Source organism: Lactuca saligna, chromosome 5 (assembly GCF_052625555.1).
Source record: "Lactuca saligna cultivar CGN05327 chromosome 5, ASM5262555v1, whole genome shotgun sequence".
Taxonomy (NCBI): domain Eukaryota; kingdom Viridiplantae; phylum Streptophyta; class Magnoliopsida; order Asterales; family Asteraceae; genus Lactuca; species Lactuca saligna.
Window position 1 is genome coordinate 256,171,427 of NC_136421.1, and position 22,326 is coordinate 256,193,752.

The 22,326-nt window shown below is 40.1% G+C and overlaps 2 protein-coding genes across 2 annotated transcripts; one reads left to right on the plus strand and one right to left on the minus strand.

The window, feature by feature from the left end:
* Nucleotides 1-5,116: 5,116 nt before the first annotated feature.
* Nucleotides 5,117-8,298, minus strand: LOC144997498 (guanosine nucleotide diphosphate dissociation inhibitor At5g09550-like). The gene is made up of 13 exons (XM_078957404.1): nt 8,126-8,298; nt 7,467-7,529; nt 7,321-7,404; nt 7,112-7,219; nt 6,852-7,024; nt 6,656-6,767; nt 6,470-6,550; nt 6,312-6,374; nt 6,094-6,195; nt 5,893-6,017; nt 5,615-5,825; nt 5,464-5,538; nt 5,117-5,381 (listed from the first exon to the last, which is right to left on the minus strand). The coding sequence occupies exons 1-13, from the start codon at nt 8,210-8,212 to the stop codon at nt 5,325-5,327; spliced, it is 1,341 nt and encodes a 446-aa protein (XP_078813530.1). The 5' UTR covers nt 8,213-8,298; the 3' UTR covers nt 5,117-5,324.
* A 6,527-nt stretch (nt 8,299-14,825) lies between these two features.
* LOC145046546 (uncharacterized) lies at nt 14,826-16,271 on the plus strand. Its single transcript, XM_078994834.1, has 2 exons — nt 14,826-15,053; nt 15,165-16,271. Exons 1-2 carry the CDS (start codon nt 14,826-14,828, stop codon nt 16,269-16,271), a joined length of 1,335 nt encoding a protein of 444 aa, XP_078850960.1.
* The last annotated feature ends 6,055 nt before the right edge of the window (nt 16,272-22,326 follow it).

Consider the following 22,326-nt stretch of genomic DNA (forward strand, 5'->3'; position numbering starts at 1 on the left):
TCAAGGAATGGCTTAGGACGAGGTATACAGGGCTCTAAGGGTGAATGGGGGCTGGCTTGGGGCAGTTAAGTCGTTTAAATAGGGTGCAAACCCCTGAAACTTAGGGTTTCATCCAACAGCGGCGACTCACCGAGTCTAGGATATGGACTCGCCGAGTCGCCAACTTAAAACGTGACCTGGATCGCGTCTCTACTCGGCGAGTCGGACCCATGACTCGCCGAGTCCAAGGCTAAAATGGGAAATGTTCGAATAAGATTTACATAGCAGAAACCAGGTGCTACAAGTTAAAATAGGGCTTAGAGGGTGTATCGGAAGTGAGAGAGTACAAGATGAGCAACCAAACTCGGTTGACCCTCGATTTCTATTTATAGGGACATTTTTCTGGGTTCACCTCGTGAGCCACATATGCTCACCTCGTGAGCTCGATACGTCATTGCGTTCATCATGGCCACTATCCCTAGAAGACGTCCATCATCTGTTCACCTCGTGAGCCACTAATGCTCACCTCATGAGCTCTGACACAGCCTTGGGGTTCACGCCCTGAACTTCAGAAATTTATAACTTTCGCATACGAGCTCTGTTTTCAATGTTCTTTATATCGACGCGTAGGTAAAAACAAGATCTACAACTTTCATTTAGACTCCGTCGGCTAACTTTGACTTTATTTTTATTATATTATTTCTATATTATTTTTAGTAGACCGGGACAGGAAAACTCTGTTATAAACTCATAACTTCTTCATCTGCCGTTCGTGTTCGTTTGTCTTTTCATCGTTGGAATACTATCGACGAGATCTTCAATTCTCATTTACATTGTTTAGGCTAAATACCGCTCAATCTCAAATTGAGTATTCGGCCTGCATACCGTTAAGTCAAAACTTAGAAAAATCATAACTTCCTCATACGAAGTCAGATTTGGACCTTTTTTTTATGCATGTTCTCGGTTTAACGAAATCTACGACTTTCATTTAGATCGCTTAGGCTAAATATCGCTCTATCGTAAATTCACTTTTTATGTCACACAACGTTGTGCCGATTCTGTCGCGAAACTTCGACAGGTCATAACTTCTTCATTATAACTCGGATTTCAACGTTGTTTATATGTACGGAATCCTTGTAACATATACTACAACTTAGTTAAGACTAATCCTCCTAAATAATCTTCTATCCAAAAGTCGTTTTCGACACTTATTGTCTCTTAATTGACTAGCCCGGATCTGCGGACGTTACAATTAACGTTATTAGAGTAAGTTTTTTATTTTTTATTTTGACAACTCAATATATATTGAGTGGTTAATATAGTATCATAAGTTATATATTTAACTCCTAAATTTTAAACATATTTTATTTGATAACTATTATATAATATTTTTAATGTGTTTATTGTATTTTTATAACTCAAACATAGTTATTTTTCATATTTCAAGTATATAAATAAAGGCTTGATATAGTTGTGTTTTATATTTTCATATTGAGATATGATTTGTGTTTAAAAAATGATTAATTCAATGAGATGTTCTATAAAATATTTTAGGTAGATGAGGGTAAATTGATTAAATTTATATAACAAAAAAGTTATTAAAATAAGTTTAACTATTAGAGAAGTCATTTATTTAGAGGTTAAAACTAATAATATGATGAGGTGACAATAAATTTAAACTATATCACATATTAACTATTAGAGATTAGAGATTATCTTAAGTTACATATGGTTGGGATGTGATGGATGCTTTCTGGGATTGTGATGGATGTGAACACCACGCTTAGTTTTTTGGTGCAGCCTTGGTGTTTTTATATATTCTTACATATGTATGTGTGTTTGGCGTGAGTAACTGTTTATTTTTTAGGTTTAGTTCATTGTTAGGTTTATTTCGTGAATATATATATATATATATATATATATATATATATATATATATATATATATTGCGTTATGGCCTATTCTTTTGTGTTTCATATAAGGGGTTTGGTAGATCTCTTATGTGCATGGATGAGTTATTTGTTCTACAAGGTTGTTTGTGTGTCTTTGCAGATTTCTACTATAGGTATGGTCAAAATGCATTGTTGTCTTGGCTCACTTGAGAAGTTCATAGTTATTTGAGGGTATTTTGGTCCTTGCGGAATTTGTGACGATCTTTTGGTGCACCAATTCATGGGTATCGGCATGGAAGTTTGCTGGGATGTCAATTTCAAGTATACGATTTATACGCTGGTAGTTGGTTATCATACATTCTTTGGATGGTTCTACTCTTTTGTTGCGATTGTTGTGTTGGATGGTTTTAAGGTGTTCCCCCAAAGTTGGTTGTTGTTTTTAGTGCTTTTCTGTCGTCGGTTGCTTTTTTTGGTGCTTTCAAATTTGATCGAATTCTAGTGCTTCTTCTTGTTCATGTGTTTAAGTCTTTTAGTTTTTGTTGTTTGGACTCTTGTATTTTCTCCACATGCCTGCTGACTTTTATTTTAATATAATCTTTGTCGTTCAAACAAAAAATATTTGATTTCCAAAACAACAAAGTGAAAATTTTTCACCTAAACTCATTATTATATTATTCAAAAGTTGGCATAAGGTAATTAACTTTATATGTACCTTTAAAAATCATTTTTGTTGCAATAGTTTTTTACATTTTTTTTAATGTATCTCTAATAGGATTTTTTTTATAGTGATATTATTATCGTTTGTCTTTTTTAAATGACCATTAATGTTATTAAAGTATTTTTTTTTTACAAATCAATGTATACTGAGTGGTCAATATAATATTATAAGTTGTATATTTAATTCCTCCATTTTAAACTTATTTTATTTGATAACTATTATATGATATTTTTAATATTTTTATTGTAATTTTATAACTAAAAATCTAAAGCATAATCATTTTTCATATTTTAGGTATATAAATAAAGGGTTCATATAGTTGTATTTTATATTTTCATATTAAGATATTATTTGTGTTTAAAAATGATTAATTAAATGATATGTTTTATAAAATATTTTAGGTAAATGATGGTAAATTAGTTAAATTTATAAAAAAATGTTATTAAAATAAGCTTAACTATTAGAGAAGTCAATTGTTTAGAGGTTACAATTAATAATATTATGCGGTTACAATAACTTTAAGCTATATCACATATTAACTATTAGAGATGCTTTTAGGTTCAATATGATTGGAGATGTGATGAGGATTGTGATGGATGTGAACACCACCACTAGCTAAACCATCACTAGCTAAAGTAATATGGAGTGGTTGTGATGTCTAAATGATTCTTTTTATTTTTGACCTCACCTAACCCCCCCTCCCCCTCCCCCCCCCCCTCTCTCTCTCTCTCTCTTCTTCTTCTTCTTTTTCTTCTTCTTCTTCTTCCCTCTTTTTTCTCCTCTCTCTTAAATGTACAACCATTAATACACATTGTACAAAGATAAAAATGTTATGTGGAATGGTGTCAATTTCTTAGGTGTGTGGTGGGGAAGTGATAGTGGCATGAAGATGAGGTGACAACACATTTAGACTGATCAAATGTGGTGACCACTCTTGATAACCTTAAAATCTAAATATTTTGATCTCGTAAAATTTAGAGCTTTAAGATCAGAATCGACTTTTTAGGTACTACAGAGCTAGTTATTGTAAATACGTCTCACATACAATACAATGTTATAGTTGGGGGTGCTATATAAAAAATTATTCTTATCCTAAAATCTAAAATTCGATTTGAAATAAATTGAATTTTTTGATATCCAAAAAATGGATATCCGATTTTCGGATTTATATTCAGATATTGATTTTCTAATCGAATATTTGATATCTAAAAAAAATATTATTTTTAAGTATTTTTTACATATTTTTATTTCAAATATGATATACTGAGAGTTATTAGATGACTTGGATGTAGTCTATTGACTTATGACTTTTCATTTAGTTTTTGATTTTTCATATTATATATATATATATATATATATATATATATATATATATTAAATACAATTCTAAAATATTTTAAATATTTGTTATTTAAAAATATTTTTTTAGTATAATTTAGTATTCATCACATGGTTAATTAGTCGAATATAAATGAAAATCATCTTGGTTTATAGTGTATAATGTGTAAATAAACAGAGAAACAGTTTTTCTTTAAGTTGAGAATTTTTGGATATCAGATTTAATATATGAATCTATATCCGAAACTTTTGATAAGAAATAAGGATATCCAAAATTTTGGATATGGATTTTGTTATCAAAATCTACTATCCGGAATTTCGGACATCCAATTTTGAACATTCTAGTTGCAAACATTTCCAACAACCATTAATTTGTCCTATAATCCAAAAAAGGTTAAACGACATCTAACAATCCATCAATTTGTCATTTACTCTAAAAGGATAATATGGAAGTTGAGAACAATCAATCTCATGGATTACACGAAAAGGTAAATCATAATGTCTCGAGGACTCACATAGACTTAATTATTTGATGCGGTTGAATAGTGCCAAAATGCATCGATATTTTAAACCAATGATTCGATGGCTAATCAGCAAAAATATAGGGACAGGTGTGTGACATGTTCCTTAGCAAAAATCAAACACCAAAATCCATACCAATGTCTTCAATATTTAGATATTCCACAATGGAAATAGGAACATATCATCATAATCGACTTTATCACAGAGTTATCAAGGACATAATGAATAAATGATTTGATATGGGTCATATATATGTTGATCGCTTAACAAAAAAAAGTTTACTTCTTTTGTAATAGGTAAGATGCTTCCGTTAGAAAATATGAAAAAGATAGACATGGATGAAGTTATTAAAAGGCATGGATGAAGTTGGACCACACTTTCCCGTCTTTGAGTTTGAAGGGATGTTAGTGTACATAATTTTTATTTTTTTTATTTTTTTTATTTTTATAATTCAGGGTGCCTTTTGTAAATTAGAGGTAAGGAATTGAATATCCTAAATTAGCTAGGTCATATCTCCTTGTAATTGTATTAAAGGCTTCTTGATCACTAGACAATTAACGAATCAACAGACAATAAACAATAACTAAAAAGCATCGGGGGGGCATCGATCTCTTCTCCGAAACCTCAAACAATCACATATGTTTTGTAACAATAACATTTTGGTTTTTATAAATTTATTAAAAGATCAAATACACATTTTTTTTTTCTATACTTACTAAAAATAACACACTTAGAAAATTTTGTTTTCCAACATGAAAACAACGATTAAGCCATTATTACATCCTTTTCCTACAAAAAGCATTTGAAAGAAAATCTATTACAAAACATATAGAACCCTTATTTTCTATATCAGACAACACCATCATGTGTAGAACTTATTCTTCACTCCCACCAGCACTAGCAGCACTCAGGTCAACCGTAAGGTCAAGTTCCTTAATTAAGAAACACAAACAAAATCATAACTCAGAATACTTTAAAACAACAAATCTTAAACGCACGAATGTAAAACCAAACCTTTCCAGTTATCTTGGTGTATGTTGCAAGAACATCTTTCATTGTTGTCTCAAAGTGTGTCGTTGCATCATAACTCTACAAGATGTATGTTTTTTCTTTATTAAGTCTGTATACTAGAAAAAAATTAATTAATTAATTGCCATATACTTACAGTTGATACGAAACAGCTGTCAGCTTCAGCATCATTTGTGGGCTCATATCTGTCATAAGTTTCATAGAAGATCTCATCCACAGGTCCAAGAAGGTCAACGCCAGGCTTTAATTCACTCTGAGGATCATCAGTCTCTGCTTCTGTTGTCACGAATGAAATAAACTTCCCTTGTGGAGCCACATTGTGCGAATAAGAACAACAAAATAGATACCTGATCAAGTAATTAAAAAATCAATAAGAAGTTTAAAAAAGATTCAGAAAGGTATAAACGTACTTACATGTCTGATTTACGATTAAGTTGTTTCTGTGGAAGAATGACTTGGGCTGAATGAGAATCATTTGTGTCTGGAATTGGATGACTCATTATACATATGGCTCTAGCAACTTTCCCAACTTTTTTCACCTATTTCGTGTATTAAAATCAAGATTACTAAACCCTAATAAAAATTAATCCATATGTTTTTAGTTTCCATATTTACCTTGTCGGGTACGTATGATGGATCACATACAACTTTTTTGCATTTTGCAGTTTCTCCATCAGATGTCACACCAATCGCCTTCCCACTATCATCGAATTCCACCTGTAATTTCCATGAATTATCATATATATATATTTTGTTTTAATTAGGTAGATTTTGTAAAGTACAACGAAGAAAAAATCATAAAAAGTATGTTTTAACATCTATAAGTATTATACCTTACATTCTGGCTTGTTAAGCATGTAAGTTCCTCCATAAACTGCACTTAATCGAGCAAATGCCTGTTGAAAAAGACTTTCAATGTATGTAACATAGCAAAATTATAGAGATTTGAAGAATGTAACAAGATTCAAATGTTATGATTATGGAGATTAACCTGTGGCAATTCTCCAAGCCCATACATTGGATAGATGTAAGGAGATCCTGACTCAAAGCGTGCTAATGATTCTGCATAGAGCTTTAAGGAAGCAAAAACAAGAGAAATTTACAAAAAGAAACCAATCAAGACCATATTTCAGAGAGGATGAAATATCATTAAGCAAAACAAAGTTAAAAACTGAACCCTGATTTTCTTCAGAAAATCAATTGCTGGTAGTTCAAGATAACTATCACTGGTATAGAGTGCCAATGCATGACCAATAAATTCAATTGTATCATCTTCAAGACCATATTTCCTACACCAAAAGAAAATATGGGATTTATATAATAATTAACACTTGTTGATGATTCTGTAGAACAAAGAGGGAAAAGGTGTGTACCCAATGAGTTCTTTTGCAGGAATTGTGTTCAAATCCAATCCTTCATGAGATTTAGGGTCGTTTTCGTCAAAATCTTGGACATATATGAAGAATTTCCTTGCTCGCCTCTTTTCAAACAGACCCATGAGTGTAGATTTTAGAGCTTCAACATCAGTTGCAGGGACTTTGTAGATCTGGATGAAAATTTATATGTTGAAGAAAGATTTCATGTTTTGATTATTAAAGAAGGTGAAAGGATAGAATGCTGAAAAACAACTTACCTTCCCTTTATTGTATACAAAGCTGCCATCTACAGCCTTGAAGTTTAGATATTTTGTAACATTGGTGTGGATCAAAGCACGCACCAAAATACCATTTGCCATCATGAACTATGAAAACACATAGAAGCTCAATATAATCACAGATGGAAATTGTAATCAAACAATGAGGAAAAGAAACATTAGGAAAGTATTTGTATCTATAAATTTACCTTTGGAATCATATCAACATTATATTCCTTACTACTGCCCAAAGTTTCTGGAGGATTTTCATCTCCTTTGAAACGCTTCCAAAGCTATAACCAAAGGGAGATATTTTAAACCTCATTCACTTGGAAAAATAGTACAAACACATTACCTGATTCAACGTGAGGGAGCTTGATTCTCCTCCATAATAATCATTTCTATCCATATGCAGTACCTGTTAAATGGTTATCCAATTATATATTATAGAGAACTGGATCAAAGATTGACAATTTGACCTTTATACGAATTCAGATCATGAATTTTAATAAATGAAACTAATTGATCAATAGTGCCATTTAGACAGTGGTCCCTGTTTGTCAGGGAACGTTACAATTCATAGAATCAAAAGATTTTCCCCACAGTTTAGCCTCCTCAAACAAAGCAAAATCTGATCTCTTATAGAATGTAGTCAAACAGGAACCTCTATTGTCTGAATAAACTGAATCATTATATTCAAAATGTAAGTTCTGGATTCTGGCATTTCTAACAATTAGTCCGATAATAAAAGTATGAAGCCTATTGATATCGCTACATGAACAGAAATGATGCGTAAATCCTCTAAGAAGTTAGACATTTTATAACAATTACAATCGTAATCATCATAAAGATATATTAACTACAATTAGGGTATCCAAAGATTAATCGGGTAGAAATATAGACCGATCTCGATCCAATAAGTAACGTATATACTATAAACCTCCGATTTGTATGTTTTACATACAGGTGATCGTACTGCGATTTGAAAGTGAAGGAGATGAAGGGAATAATTACCTTGAGGCCATCGACAGAAAGTAGACCGCTGAGAATGCATTCTTTGAGGCCGGTGCCAAGAACTATGACATCGTACTCTACATCCATTGTCGATTCTACACAATTATCTCACGATTCCACAAAGAAAAAAAAATGAAGAAGGCGAAATTATATGCACATTAACACGTTCATACTGTATGTTCCTCACATTAAAATTAAAGACAAAGAGAGACAATTTGAATCGGACGACTGTTTTTTTGGGGTGAGCAGGGAGCGGGTCTTTCGCGGGAGTGTAACGCTTTTCCATTTTCATTTTTAATTTTTATAATTGTATACTCCATTTATCATTTATTCCCCTTAAACTTAAGATTTAATGCAACAAAACCCCTAAATCCAGCATGACACTCTCCGGGTTGAAATTGATATAACTCAAAATCTATCTCTTTCTAATAGGAGAAATTAAATAGTGTCCTACATTTTCTTCTTATATATCTTCCTATCCATATGAAATGATGATATGTATTATATTTTGATAAAAATAATTATATTTTTGGACACTTGTCATCATTTCCATTAGGAAGAAAACTAGAAAGAAAAGTAGGAGGATATTTAATTTCTCTTCTAATAAATGAAATTTAAAAATGATACGTGTTAGTTTTTTAGAATGTCTTTTTGGCACGTGTAATTTTTCTATGATTTTTATTATTATTTTTTTGTAACAAATCAAATTCAATTCAAATTTTGAAAATATAAAATCATATCCTAATAATATTATTATGTTTATTTTGCTTAACAAATTAATTCATAATTACTTACAATTGATAATTGTTTTTTTTATTTTTGACATTTATTATTTTTTATCTATAGAAAATTTTTAAATATACCGACCATGGTTTCCACGGGTTATAACCTAGTCTACTCTAATAAACAATGAATGTTTTTTTGTCACGTGTCACACTCTCATTCAATTTGCCAACTTTTTTTTTTCCACAAGCCCGAGGGCTTAGTGAGCTACCCCCAAAATACCAATATCACACTGACAATACCATATTAGTAATAATCAATTGATCAACATGCATACTGGACCATCGGCCTGACTGGACCACCCTACTGGGCCTACAGTCTGACTGGATCTATCCCAAGCCTTCGGTATGACTGGTCCGCCACGTGGGCCTACAGTCTCCCCGAACCGCTCATAGGGTATGTTGGCCTTCAGCACAAAGCAGGACCGCCTCAACCTAACCAACAAGCAAATAACCATGTGTGCATAACTATCATATACTGGCATATACAAACATCAAACATATTTATCTCACTGATCATCAATCATAGAATTCTCCTGTAACTAGAGTACCGACCTAGCAGGTCACTAACATACCAATCCCTACGGATCATAAGAGCATAACGTACTGTCTACCCTGATTCCGATCTAACAGATCATAACCACATGTAGCATACCATAACAATAACAACTAAAGGGTCGGCCTTGGTGCCGTAGACCCTATCGATATAGTGAAGATAACTCACCTCACAGATATCGACTCGAAAGGTAAACTCCAACTCTCGGATCACTTGACACAGGCTCCACCACTTATTATCATAGTACAACATACTCATAAGTCCTTAACCTTATAAGTTACTCCATAACCCACTAGTCAACCCCTGATCAAAGTCAAAGTCCTCAGTTAAGGTCAACAGTCCATGTTGACCTTAACTCGCTGAGTACCCTCGGCTATTCCTTGAAGCACTTTCCAACTCACCGAGTCATCGGGGTGATTCGTTGAGCTCCTTCGATTCTCGATCAAACTTTAAGGCCACCCGTCCAGTTTCCTCCTTGCAACTCGACGGATACACATGCACACATCCTGTAGAAAACTCATCTGACTCGCCGAGTTGGTCTTCAACTCGTCGAGTCTATGGCAATCATCATCGGACTCGTCGAGTTGTTCCTCCAACTCGTCGAGTTCACGACCATCTTCATGTGACTCGCTCAGTTCTGTTGAGCAACCGCAGATTTCTTAACAGTCTTGAACACGTTCGGTATAATGGCCAAAAGAGTTTGTCTAAAAGTAATGTACCACCGAATCATATATGTAAAATTCTTCTTGTCTGACTCTCTGTTCTGCTTACACCGGTGAATGATATCAAGTATATGCTCCAAGCAGGCTGTTGAGAACAAATGCTTATCAACAAGAGAGAATAACAAATTTTCACCTTCGGCTCTTGTAAACATGACTGTAAGATTAGTAGAGTCGATTTGACCAAGCTTCATTTTGTTCACATCACCAGGTTTTCCAGTCGGCTTCACAGTTGATCTTTTCCTTAAAACGAGAGCCACTTCTTGATCCATTTTGGCAACTTCAAGGATATAAGAGGCCAACATCCTCTTAAGATGATTGAGAATTGGCTCACACTCCTTCGCACTTGTGAGCAAAATGTTAAACAATAAAATCCAATCATGAGGATTTAGATTGGGAAGATCTGCTAAGGAAATTGTATGGACTGAGTTAGCCGAACCCCTGGTTATTCGAAATTGAACATTCATAAATTTTCCCGCAGGAGAGGGTTTCATCACTTAGAGCGTTGTTATCTTCTGTGCACTCCACGTCAGGTACTGAGGTTGACCAAACTTGAGATAGTAGTCAATTAGATCACGATCAACCTGAGGATGAGGAAAGGGGACTTTAACTGCAGAATCAAAACAGTGAAAAACAAATGCCTATCTGCTATAGCCATGTCGAATTGTGAGTCCCTTGTGTTATAACAATCAAAAGAGACAACAGGTTCCAGCCAATACATGCTTGGAAACTCGATTGCTTCTTTGATAAAAACCTCCCTAGTCCATGGAGGAAATATAGCCTTTTAGAAAGAAAGAGCATCAAACTCTTCTTTCTTCTGTCGTTCCTCTTCCTCTTCCCTTGCAACACGAAGGTTTTCATCTGTCTCCATATCCCTTTTCTTACGTTTCAGGGATTCAGTAATAGTCTCCTTGTCTTCATCACTATCATCCTTTTCATTAATGATGACGTGCCTAGGGCAGCACGACATAATCGCATCTAGCCCAGGAACCAGGCATGCCAACCAGGCTCAGCCCAACAGGCTTAGCGCCCGCTGGCGCTCCCGGGAGAGGAAGGCTCGCACCCGCTAAGGGACGCTCCCGACTCCAAGACAAAAGATACGGTCAGGGGACAAGCAGAAGAATCATGCCATTACCGTCAGAGCCAATGAGAGCGACCTAACGGTTGAAGGCACATGACCCTCCAATCAGCGCCCCTGATCTTGTCTCCACAAAAAGCGATCTTGTCTGGTACGGACCAGGCAAGGGCGCTAGGTATAAAAGGATACACTATCAGACCTACGAGGTAAGCTCTCTGAACTTTAAAAGAGCACACACCCAAATAACCTAAACACTCTCTAACTTGACCGTCGGAGCGTTCTTCCGGGAACTCCTCCCGGAAAGCGGCTGACGACCTTCTTTCTTTGTGATCTTGCAGAGGCAGCCGAGAATCCAAGTAAACAGCACCGATCGAGCCAAGACAAGGTCGCATCATTTGGCGCCATCCGTTTGTGAGATCAAGAATACAAACCAAAAGCACGAAAGTGGCAAGTAAATGGCGTCCAATGGCAGTGAGGGACAACAACCTAGTCCCATACGTCCCAAAGCAGCGTTGGACGAAACATCGCCGCCTACAGTGGTGAGCAGGGCCGCCACAGGCGAAGGAAGCTCAACGGTAACCACTGAAGGTGCCCTACAACTGCCAATTCACCAGCCAAGAACTACAGGGGGCATTTCCAACAACGCCTTTTCAGATGCCACCGTTCTTCTTACCGTCATTGCAACAAACACAACCGGTTTACTCAGCGATGATTCCACCATACCACGTTTTCAACATCCCACAGCCGCATCAGGTGACAAGTGGACAGAGTTCAATGCTTTCAGTACCACCATTGGCGCAAACCATGATAGCTCATACACCACCTGTTTATTCATTAACCGGTACATGGACCAGACCAACCATCGCCGCCAACAACAACTTGCAACAGACAACAACGGTTAGCCCTGTGACCTCCATACACCCTTTCCCCTTCAGTTACCCCCTCCAACTACCATTCCATCTGTACCCCATTTACGGACCAAGCCCTGGCTATCACACGCCGCCACCATGTGGCTTAAACAAACAATACCAATAGTCGGGATCGTCCACCATCCTTGGCCACGAATGCATTTCCCGTAGTGTGACGTCTCCATTTGTTAAAGAATTGTTGGACTACGAAATACCAAACACAGCCAAACTACTGACGCTCGAAAAATATAGCGAAACCACTGACCCAGATAGCCACATCGACACATATGAATGGACCATGATGTCATTGAAGCTTGATGAGATGTTTTGGTGTACGTATTTCCCAACTACACTCGATGTCAACGCCGACACGTGGTTCAAGACGTTACGACCAGGCAACATCTCTAATTTTGCCTAGCTTAAGTATCTTTTCCTTACCAACTTCATGCAATTACGCAAGTACAAGGGAGACTCTCATTAAATCATAGGCTGTAAGCAAAAGGAGGGTGAAACTATATGGGAATACTTGACAAGATTCATAAACGCCACGTTAGACGTACCGGGGCATGACGAGGGGCTCATAGTCGACGCCTTCACGTGAGGGCTTTTGCTAGGCCCCTTATCGCAAAAACTCATGGGAAAGAAGCCCCTAACACGGGCCGAATTGAAGGAAAGGGTGGAGCAATATTTGAGGTAGGAGGATGGCGAAGCAGCAAAACATGCCTACTTGAACGCAATGACTACCAAACACCACAACCCGGGTCACACGGACTTCCGAGGGGGAAGTAGGCACTACGACCAAACAAGAAGACCACAGGCTCGGTTCCGACCGTTTGCTAAGGATGACAGGCGTGGCCGTCACCCGGAGGTGTACACAGTGTCGGAGAAGCAGCAGCCAGCCAAGTCGCCAAAGAACTGGTACTGCGAGTACCACAAAAGTAAGACGCATGACACAACTAAATGTTCGGTGTTAAAAAAGAAATGGAGGAGAAGCAGCTTAAAGGGGACTTGGTGGAAATAGCACGAAGCTTGTGTGCCAAGTTTGATGCTGGAAACGCTTAAAACACACCTCGCAAAGGGGTCCAGCCCAAGGAGATATTCATGATACGGAGTAAGAGAAGTAGGGGAGAACAACAAATGGAACAGGGGGCCGCCAGAGCCCCATTGCGCATGCTCACATTCTCCGTTCAAGACCCTCTCCCGGAGGGATGGAAGGGCGACGACCCATTAGTGATCCAAGCCTCCATCAGGGATATAACCATACACAGGGTCTACGTGGACACGGGAAGTTCGGCGGACATCATTTACGAGCACTGCTTCCGGCTTCTCCCAGATCGTTGGAAGGACAACTTACGACCCACGACGGGGAGGCTAGTTGGGATCACCGGCCATAGCCTATGGCTACTAGGCACGATTCACCTTCCCTTAACCATAACCAGCCATGATAAGCAGCAAAAGAAAACCGCCCTGATCGACTTTGTGGTCATTCGACATGAGGCGGAACACAATATTATTCTAGGAAGAACGACTCTTCTAAAGCTAGGGGCGGTTCCATAAACTATGCATGGAGTCATGAAGTTTGACATCCCAACGAGCGCAACCACAATACTGGCCACTCCACCGAAAGAATTGCAATGCTTTGCAATTATAAAACCACCAGAGATAACTAAAGAGGCCAAGAAGCTAAGATGCGACCCCGCAAAGGGAAAAGAGGTGATCAACGAAGAACACCCTGAACAGCTGGTCAGTATTGGATGTGACCTCCCAAGTCACGTAAGAAGAGCGTTGGTCGACCTTCTCAAACAGTATAAACACGTGTTTGCATGGACCCCTACGGATATGGTGGGAGTAGAAAGGAGAGTCATTGAGCACAAACTCGTAATTAAACCAGGAGTAAAGGAGGTTAAGAAAAAGAAGAGGGTCCAGGGTGGGGACCGTAATAGGGTAATCAACACCGAAATGGCCAAACTAGTAGAAGTTGGAATAGTAAGAGAAGCAATATTTCTGACATGGATCGCCAACCCAGTTATGGTTCACAAGCAGGATTGGTCATGGCGAATGTGCATAGACTTTTCCGACTTAAACAAAGCATGCCTTAAAGATTGCTACCCCCTCCCAGAAATTGACCAAAAGGTAGAGTCATTGCAAGGATTCAAGATGAAGTGTTTCTTAGATGCATATAAAGGGTATCACCAGATCTTGATGAGCAAAGAGGACGAGGAAAAAACGGCTTTTTATACGGACCATGGCACTTTCTATTACACTAAGATGTCGTTCGGTCTAAAGAATGTTGGGGCTACATATCAGTGCTTAGTTGACTCGATCTTTGCCAAAAAAATCGGGAGAAACATTGAGGTATACGTGGATTATATGGTGTTCAAGAGTCCGCACGAAGACAGGATGTTACAGGACATCGAAGAGATGTTCCAAAACCTAGAGAAGGTAAAGATGAAGCTAAACCCGGCTAAATGCATGTTCGGGTAGAAGAAGGGTAGTTCTTGGGATACTATGTCATCAGGCAAGGCATCTAGCCCAGCCCGACCAAGGTGGGTGAGTTTATTGAAACGCCAACCCCAGTCACCCTCAGGGACGCGCAGGGCCTAAATGGGAAGCTTACAACTCTAAGCAGGTTCATCTCAAAATCCGCTAACAAAGCCATGCCATTGTTTCACACATTAAAAGGCTGCATTGAAAAGAGCAACTTCCAGTGGATGAACGAAGCAGAAGTGGTGCTCCAGAAAATCAAGGAGGCATTACACAAGCTACCCACTTTGGCCAGTCCTGTCCCGGGGGAAACGTTGCAAATGTATCTTTTGACCTCAAACGAAGCGATATCCTCAGTATTAACTGTAGTAAGAGAAGGAGAGCAGAGGCCGATGTATTTTGTAAGCAGGGCACTACAAGGGCCAGAACTCAACTACCGCACCCTGGAAAAATTAGTTCTGGCGCTCATCTACGTGGCACAATGACTAAGGCGGTATTTTCAAGCATATCAGATCGAAGTGCTAACGAACTGCCCCATCAAACAAATACTGCTTAAAACAGAGACGTCAGGTCGGCTAGCGAAATGGGCAATCGAGCTAGGGGGGCATGACATAAGTTACCATTCGAGGACAAGTATTAAGGGACAAGCGTTGGACGACTTCCTGCTAGAAATCCCAGACGAAGGGGATCCCGTTAAGGAGAAGGTATGGGCGGTTGAAGGAGCTCCGCTTGACAATAGTTCGTGGACATTATATACGGACGAAGCATCCAACAGGGAGGGCTCGGGGGTGGGTTTAATATTGACCAGCCCTGAGGGGGAAGAAGTGACCTACACCCTCTGTTTTGATTTTCACACATCAAACAATGAAGCGAAGTATGAGGCTCTGCTCGCAGGATTGCGACTAGCCAAGCAAATGAGTGCAAAGGCCGTAACAGCCCTGACTGACTCAAGGCTAGCAGCAAACCAAGTCAATGGAAGTTTCGAAGTAAGAGATCAGAGAATGGGAAGGTACATGAAGATGGTGAAACAATTAATCGAATCGTTTAAGCAGTTCACAGTTAGGCAGATACCTAGGAGCGAAAACAAGAGGGCTGATGCCCTAAGCAAGTTGGCATCCACGTGTTTTGATCACCTATCGAAGAAAGTCTTGGTAGAGGTGCTACTGGAAAGAAGTATAGACGAACAACAGGTGAATACCTTGACGACCAATGGACCAACGTGGATGATACCATTCAGGGAATACCTACAGAGAGGGGTGCTCACAGATGATCACAGCGAGGCCATGAAGATAAGTATAAAAGCACCCTCATATGCATTAATAAATGGAGAACTATACATGAAAGGGCTCACAATGCCATGGCTGAAGTGTGTAGACCGAGCCAAAGGGGGAGAGATGCTAGAGGAAGCACACACATGCCAAGTGGGTGCACACAAGGGGGCACGTGCCTTAACAGGAAAAGTACTTCAAATAGGTGTATACTGTCCCACAATACAACAAAATGCGCTAGATATAGCCAGGAGATGCAGGGAATATCAGTCGTACGCTCCAGTCCAAACAAACCCCCAAAACCATTGCACAACATATCCAGCTCGTGGTCATTCTACCAATGGGGTATAAATATAGTAGGCCCATTCCCAGAAGCACCAGGGAAGATAAAATATATGGTGGTGGTCGTGGATTACTTCACAAAATGGATTAAAGCAGAGCCATTAGCATGCATCTCAGGGAGAAACATGATAAAGTTTGTATGGAAGAATATTATGACAAGATTTGGGATGCCTAAAGTACTCATCAGTTACAATGGCCCACAGTTTGCTGAGAATCCATTCAAGGAGTGGTGCACCGCTAAAGGGATAAGTCAATGATTCACATCAGTAACGCACCCACAAGCGAAAGGACAAATGGACGTGTCCAATCGAACCATCATGAATGGAATCAAGAAAAGATTGGGCAAAGCAAAAGGGAACTGGCCGGAGGTGATACCGACAGTGTTATGGTCATACAGGACCACGCCACGAACGAGCACGCAAGAGACCCTGTTCAGCTTGACATACGGGACAAAAGCCATGCTCCCCATGGAGTTAACGGTAAGTACACTAAGGGTGGCTAACACGGATGAAGAAAGCAACGCACAGGACCTGAGGATAAACCTAGATATCCTAGAAGAAAAATGCGAAAAATTAGAAATGCGCCAGGCTATATACAAGCATGCAACAAAAAGATATTATAACCAAAGGGTACAAGAGAAAGAATTCAAGGTAGGTAGTATGTTCTGAGGAAAAATGAAGCGAGTCGAGCCCAACCCCAAGGAAAACTGGGCCTAACGTGGGAAGGCCCTTACAAAGTCACGGAAGTAAATCGGAATGGCACATATGCCTTAGAAACGATGGAAGGAAGGCAGGTTCCTAGAACGTGGAATGCTAGGAACTTGAGAAAGTTTTTCTTTTGAAGAAGAAAGAAGTGTAGTCCCAGTCGATCAATGCGCTGCTTAGTGCGGCGCATCCCAAGTACTTAGTGTACACAAGTTCATTCTTAGTGACATGAGTCTAATACTTAGAGTATTTATAGTCCATGGATAATGTAATGGGATCATTCAAATGCTAATTGATGAAAATGCTTAGTGACATGTGTCTAATACTTCGTGTATTTCTTTAATACTTAGTGTATTAACTCTTAACAATTGAAATTGCGCATGTAGAGATCCATTCGTTGGGTACTAAGAGCACCCAGTGTCGACACTTAGCGTGTAGAAGACGACATAGGCGAAGTAGAACGCCTAGCGCATCAGAGCGCTATGTTTTTTTTCTTCAAAACAAAAAAAAAGAGAAAAAGAGAGTAAACAACAAACAAGCAACACTTAGAGTGCATGATTACACACATAAAATAGCGAATATTGTTCAAAATTCCATACGTTATACAAACTAAAGGCACCATATGGCCATCAAAAGAAACCTTCAAGATAGAAACTGAAACATGCGAAAAAAAAATTCACGCCCCAAGAAGGGTAGCACACGATGCCGAAGCATCATCAACAACATCATTCCCATCACCTGCAACTTCAATTCCCACAACAGCCACCTCACTTCCACTACCATCACCAATGCTTGCTCCAACGATACGATCACCATCATCCTCCCCACCCCCATTACCTCCTCCACCATCTACCTGAACTACCTGCACCACCTCACGACCCACTGCGCTCTCCGGGGTACCCTCTAAGCCACCAAAAGAACATAATTGCCAGAGACCCTCAATACCCAACTCCCCTAAACCCAACAAGGACGCATGGTCCATACTAGCAAAAGACAACAGAGCATCGTTCACGCTAACCACAGGACCAACGGAAGTAGCATCAACTCCAACATCCCCGCCACCAGCACCAACAGAAGTTTTTTGAACAGACTCAACCCAGGCCACAAAACCAGCATGACGGATGAGACTTATTGCATTAGTAAACTCTGGGTGCTCAATCAATTTATCAACAATGTGAACAACATCGACGTGCACCAACCAATCCAAGTCCCGACGAGAAGCGTCTACATCCGATTGCAGCGAAGAAATAAGTTTATCGCAATCAGCAGCGTCACGCTCAAGACTTTCCACCTTGATCATCAAACCTTCATTCACTTGAGTAAGGGAGTCAATCTTAACCTCCAAAGCGGCCCTAGTTTCGTCAAGGACAGTCTTCTCAGAAGCCAACAATTCACACTTTTACTCAGACAAACGAAGGTCCTCGCCAAGCTCGCCAAGGTGACGCTCCAGCCCGGTCACGCGTGACTCGCAGGTAGCATGTATGGCCTCCATCTCACCAAGGGCATGGACACATCGGGAACCTGCAACAAGGTAAAACATGGCCTGCGCTGCAGCATAAGCCATGTTATGAGCAAAGGTAGGATTACTCATAGCCTCCATATCGCCAACTGCAGCTGGAGGCAAAGCATGGCGGGAAAATTTCAAAGCATTGGCACGAACATAAATTCGAGAATCATTGTGGAGATCCCAGGAAGGAACGAAGACATAAGACCCAGTAGAACTATCCCTAAATACACCACCTAAAGAAACTGGAACTTGACCAAGGACGCCAGAACCTTTAATCGGGGAGAACTTCAAGGGAACAAATGGAACACCTGGAATAGGAATAAAGGAGAAGGTTGAAGCAATGGGCTGTTCAGTCGCCCTGTCGATCCCTTCGGACTGTTGCGTGTCGTCATCAGGGATCACAACCACACCGGTCGGTGTGGAAGTCATAGAACTCAGCAGACGTGAGAAGCTGCACCGGGTCTGAATTCGCTTGGTAGCAGTAGGCACGCCGGTGACCGGCTCACCCATAGCCAATATATCTTTTCTCTTCGCCTGCATCCACCGGACATCGGTGATAATCCCTTCTTTGCTGTCTTCACTACCTTGCACGGAGGAAGAGTGAGTACTACCCAGGGGCATGGCAGCAGAAATGGGGGAGCGTGTAAAGGATTCTCCTCCGATGCTGACGAGCCTATTGGGGGAACGGAAAGGGCAGCAGTTAAGGCAGGCTGATCCATCCGGAGAGGTGGGGGAAGCCAATCAACTAGATCCACCTCGAGATACTCGAACTTGCCCCGATAACGATTCCGTAACACCTCATCCATGGACAGGGAAGATTCAACACCTAAGGATGTCAGAACAAGGATTATCAATCATATAGTAGTAATATGGGGAATAAGGAAAAAAGAGGGGTGCAACACTCACCGTCAACGACGGAGAAAAACATTGCCATTTTTCCACGACGCCTCCAAGAAGGGCTCATCCCTACACCAGAAAGCAGAGCCTCAGAATAATCTATAGGGGATACTTGCACACTCTTCAGGTAGTCAGCAACACCTTGGTTATGAGGGAAGAGTTTGGGGATGGTATCAGCAAAAGCATTCGCACGGTACCGACCACTTCCGACCAACTCGTGCTTCACCCACAACCATTTATCTTGCCAGTTCTTAGGGGTTCGCCCGTCAGGAACCGGGGCATGCCCCCCTCGTCGGACTGAAAAGGTACATTTGTTTCCAGTGACGCTGAATCGGAAGAAAAACTTGAAAACGAAGTAGTACGGAAGATACCCGTTAGCTCTGCAGATCATTTCAAACAGAACCACTTTGTTGACTGCATTGGGAGTCAACATTTGGAGACTGCAACCATCTTTTTGGAAGACCTCTTCTTGAAAATCCGTCAGATGAAAACGGATGCCAGCATCTAGGGTTTTCAAATAAACCCCAATCTTGCCAGAGGTAGGGGATGAGATACTGGAGCCAGGTGAAGGAAACTCTACACCTTCTAGGGAAGTTAAACCAGATGTGATCTCTAGTTGATGATACTCAGTGGCAGAAGGGAGGATCCGGGAAGATTTTCCATGAGAAACAAAGGAAGAAAAGAAGAAGATAAACCCAGAAAGAGGAAGATGAGGAGAGAAGGAGGAAAAGATAAAGAGAAACCGTGTAAATTCTTCTACAAAAGAAATGATGAAGAGGCGGGACATTTAAATGGCTGAATGACATAACTGCCAGTCACCATGCGCAGTCATGTCACCATTAAAGACGGAATGACTGATAAAGAAAAACCAACACACGTAAGTTATCTAAGTCCAGAACGCCATAACTAGCGTTGCAATCCTACGACTACTGGACTGGGGGACTTGATGACATGCCTAGGGCAGCATGGCAGAATCGCATCTAGCCCAGGAGTCGGGTATGCCAACCAGGCTCAGCTCAACAGGCTTAGTGCCCGCTGGCGCTCCCGGGAGCGGAACGCACAGGCGGAAGGCTCACTCCCGCCAAGGGATGCTCCCGGCTCCAAGACAAAAGATACGGTCGGGGGACAAGTAAAAGAATCAGTCCATTACCATCAGATCCAATGAGAGCGCCCTAACGGTTGAAGTCGCATGACCCTCCAATCAGCGCCCCTGATCTTGTCTCCCCAAAAAGTGATCTTGTCTGGTACGGACCAGGCAAGGGCGCTAGGTATAAAAGGATACGCTCTCAAACCTACGAGGTAAGCTCTCTGGACTTTAAAAGAGAACACACCCAAAGAACCTAAATACTCTCTACCTTGACCGTCGGAGCGTTCTTCCGGGAACTCCTCCCAGAAAGCAGCTGACGACCTTCTTTCTTTGTGATATTGCAGGGGCAACCGAGAATCCAAGTGAATGGCACCGATCGAGCCAAGACAAGGTCGCATCAATTAATAACACCTTTCTTCTTCTCTTGACTACCAGAACCTGAAGCTACATTATCCTTCAGTTCGGTTTTAACAATCACCGATTTCACAGTAGGGCGAACAGGAGGAGCTTGGGGTCTACCTTTTCCCCTTGTTGCAGAGGAACAATCTTCCCTGAAACACCCTTCATTTCTCGTAAAAGTTCAATCGCCAAAAGGAGCTTGGAGGTGAGGTGATTTCTGATGGTAAGAGTTAGAATCGGATCATGAGCATGAACCACATTGTTCAGCATATTGAGCACATCACCAGCACAGCTTCTAAAAACTGCACGTTCGGTCTTCAACAAATCAATCTCCCTTTCTGCTATTTCTAGTTCTGCTTTATGTACTTTAACTGTAGTGGTCTATTGAGCAAGATCTTCTTAGAGTTTGCATTCTAATGTCAAATCAGCTTGAAGTTTCTCTAACCGAGAATCAACCGACAACAAAAAAGTCTTATTGTCGGTTAGAATATTAGAACGAACCGTCTCAAGCTTGACTTGATTTCCTTGAAGTGACTGAGAAAGAGAATCAATGGAGGCATGCACCTTGGCAGCAGTTGTATCAGAGTGACCTTTGAGAGAGTCTAAGAAAACCTTGGAGTCTTGAATAAGTTCTTTGATATCAGATGTTGCTCTTTTTCAAAGAGAAGTAGAGTTATCCACAACAGTCGTGGATTTATCAATAGATTCATGATATTGTTGCAAAGCTGTATCCATGAATGCTTTCAAAACAACATCATTATACTTGTTTGATGAGTCAATTAGCGTATCGAGCTTTTCATGAACGCTATGCAGTTATTGCTTGGCCACCGAAGCTGCTTCATCTTCATCACTTGGAATTCTGTATGGACTATAGTAGGTTGAATCGAATTCAAAGTCAGTGTCTCCAAGAATTGGACCAGATTCACTAGAATGATTTGGGGAAATTAGCTCGGTTGTAACTTTAGGATTATATTCAGTCTTTGCCCCCACATCTGATATGTTGACTTGGACTGGAGATTCGGTTGTGATAGGGATGACCGGTGTAGAGGTGATAGTTGTTTGGGAATAAATGGGAGTTGGTAATGGGGTTGTAGATATGGGTATTGAGCTATCAGGTGGAGGTGGTGGAATAGTAGAAGTAGTTTGAGTTGTAGGAGTTGGAGGAATTGGGGCAACCAAAACTTGAACAGTAGTCTTCGGTGGTGATGGTGGACGAGTGGGAATAGTATCATCAAGATTGCCTTTTGTAGTGGGAGACCTAGGTGGTGTATTAGCCATAGGAGAACCTTCACGTTGATCTTCCTCTTCCTCATCAACATTCTACTCATCATCATTGTCAGAGCTAGGAGGTGAAGGGGTCTTTGGTTTTCGGGCCATCTTTTTAACTTTCTTGGGAGTCGAGGAAGCAACTTTTTCATCTTTCCGCTTCTTGGATTTTGCTGGCTTGGAAGAAGGTTCTTCAGTTTCCAC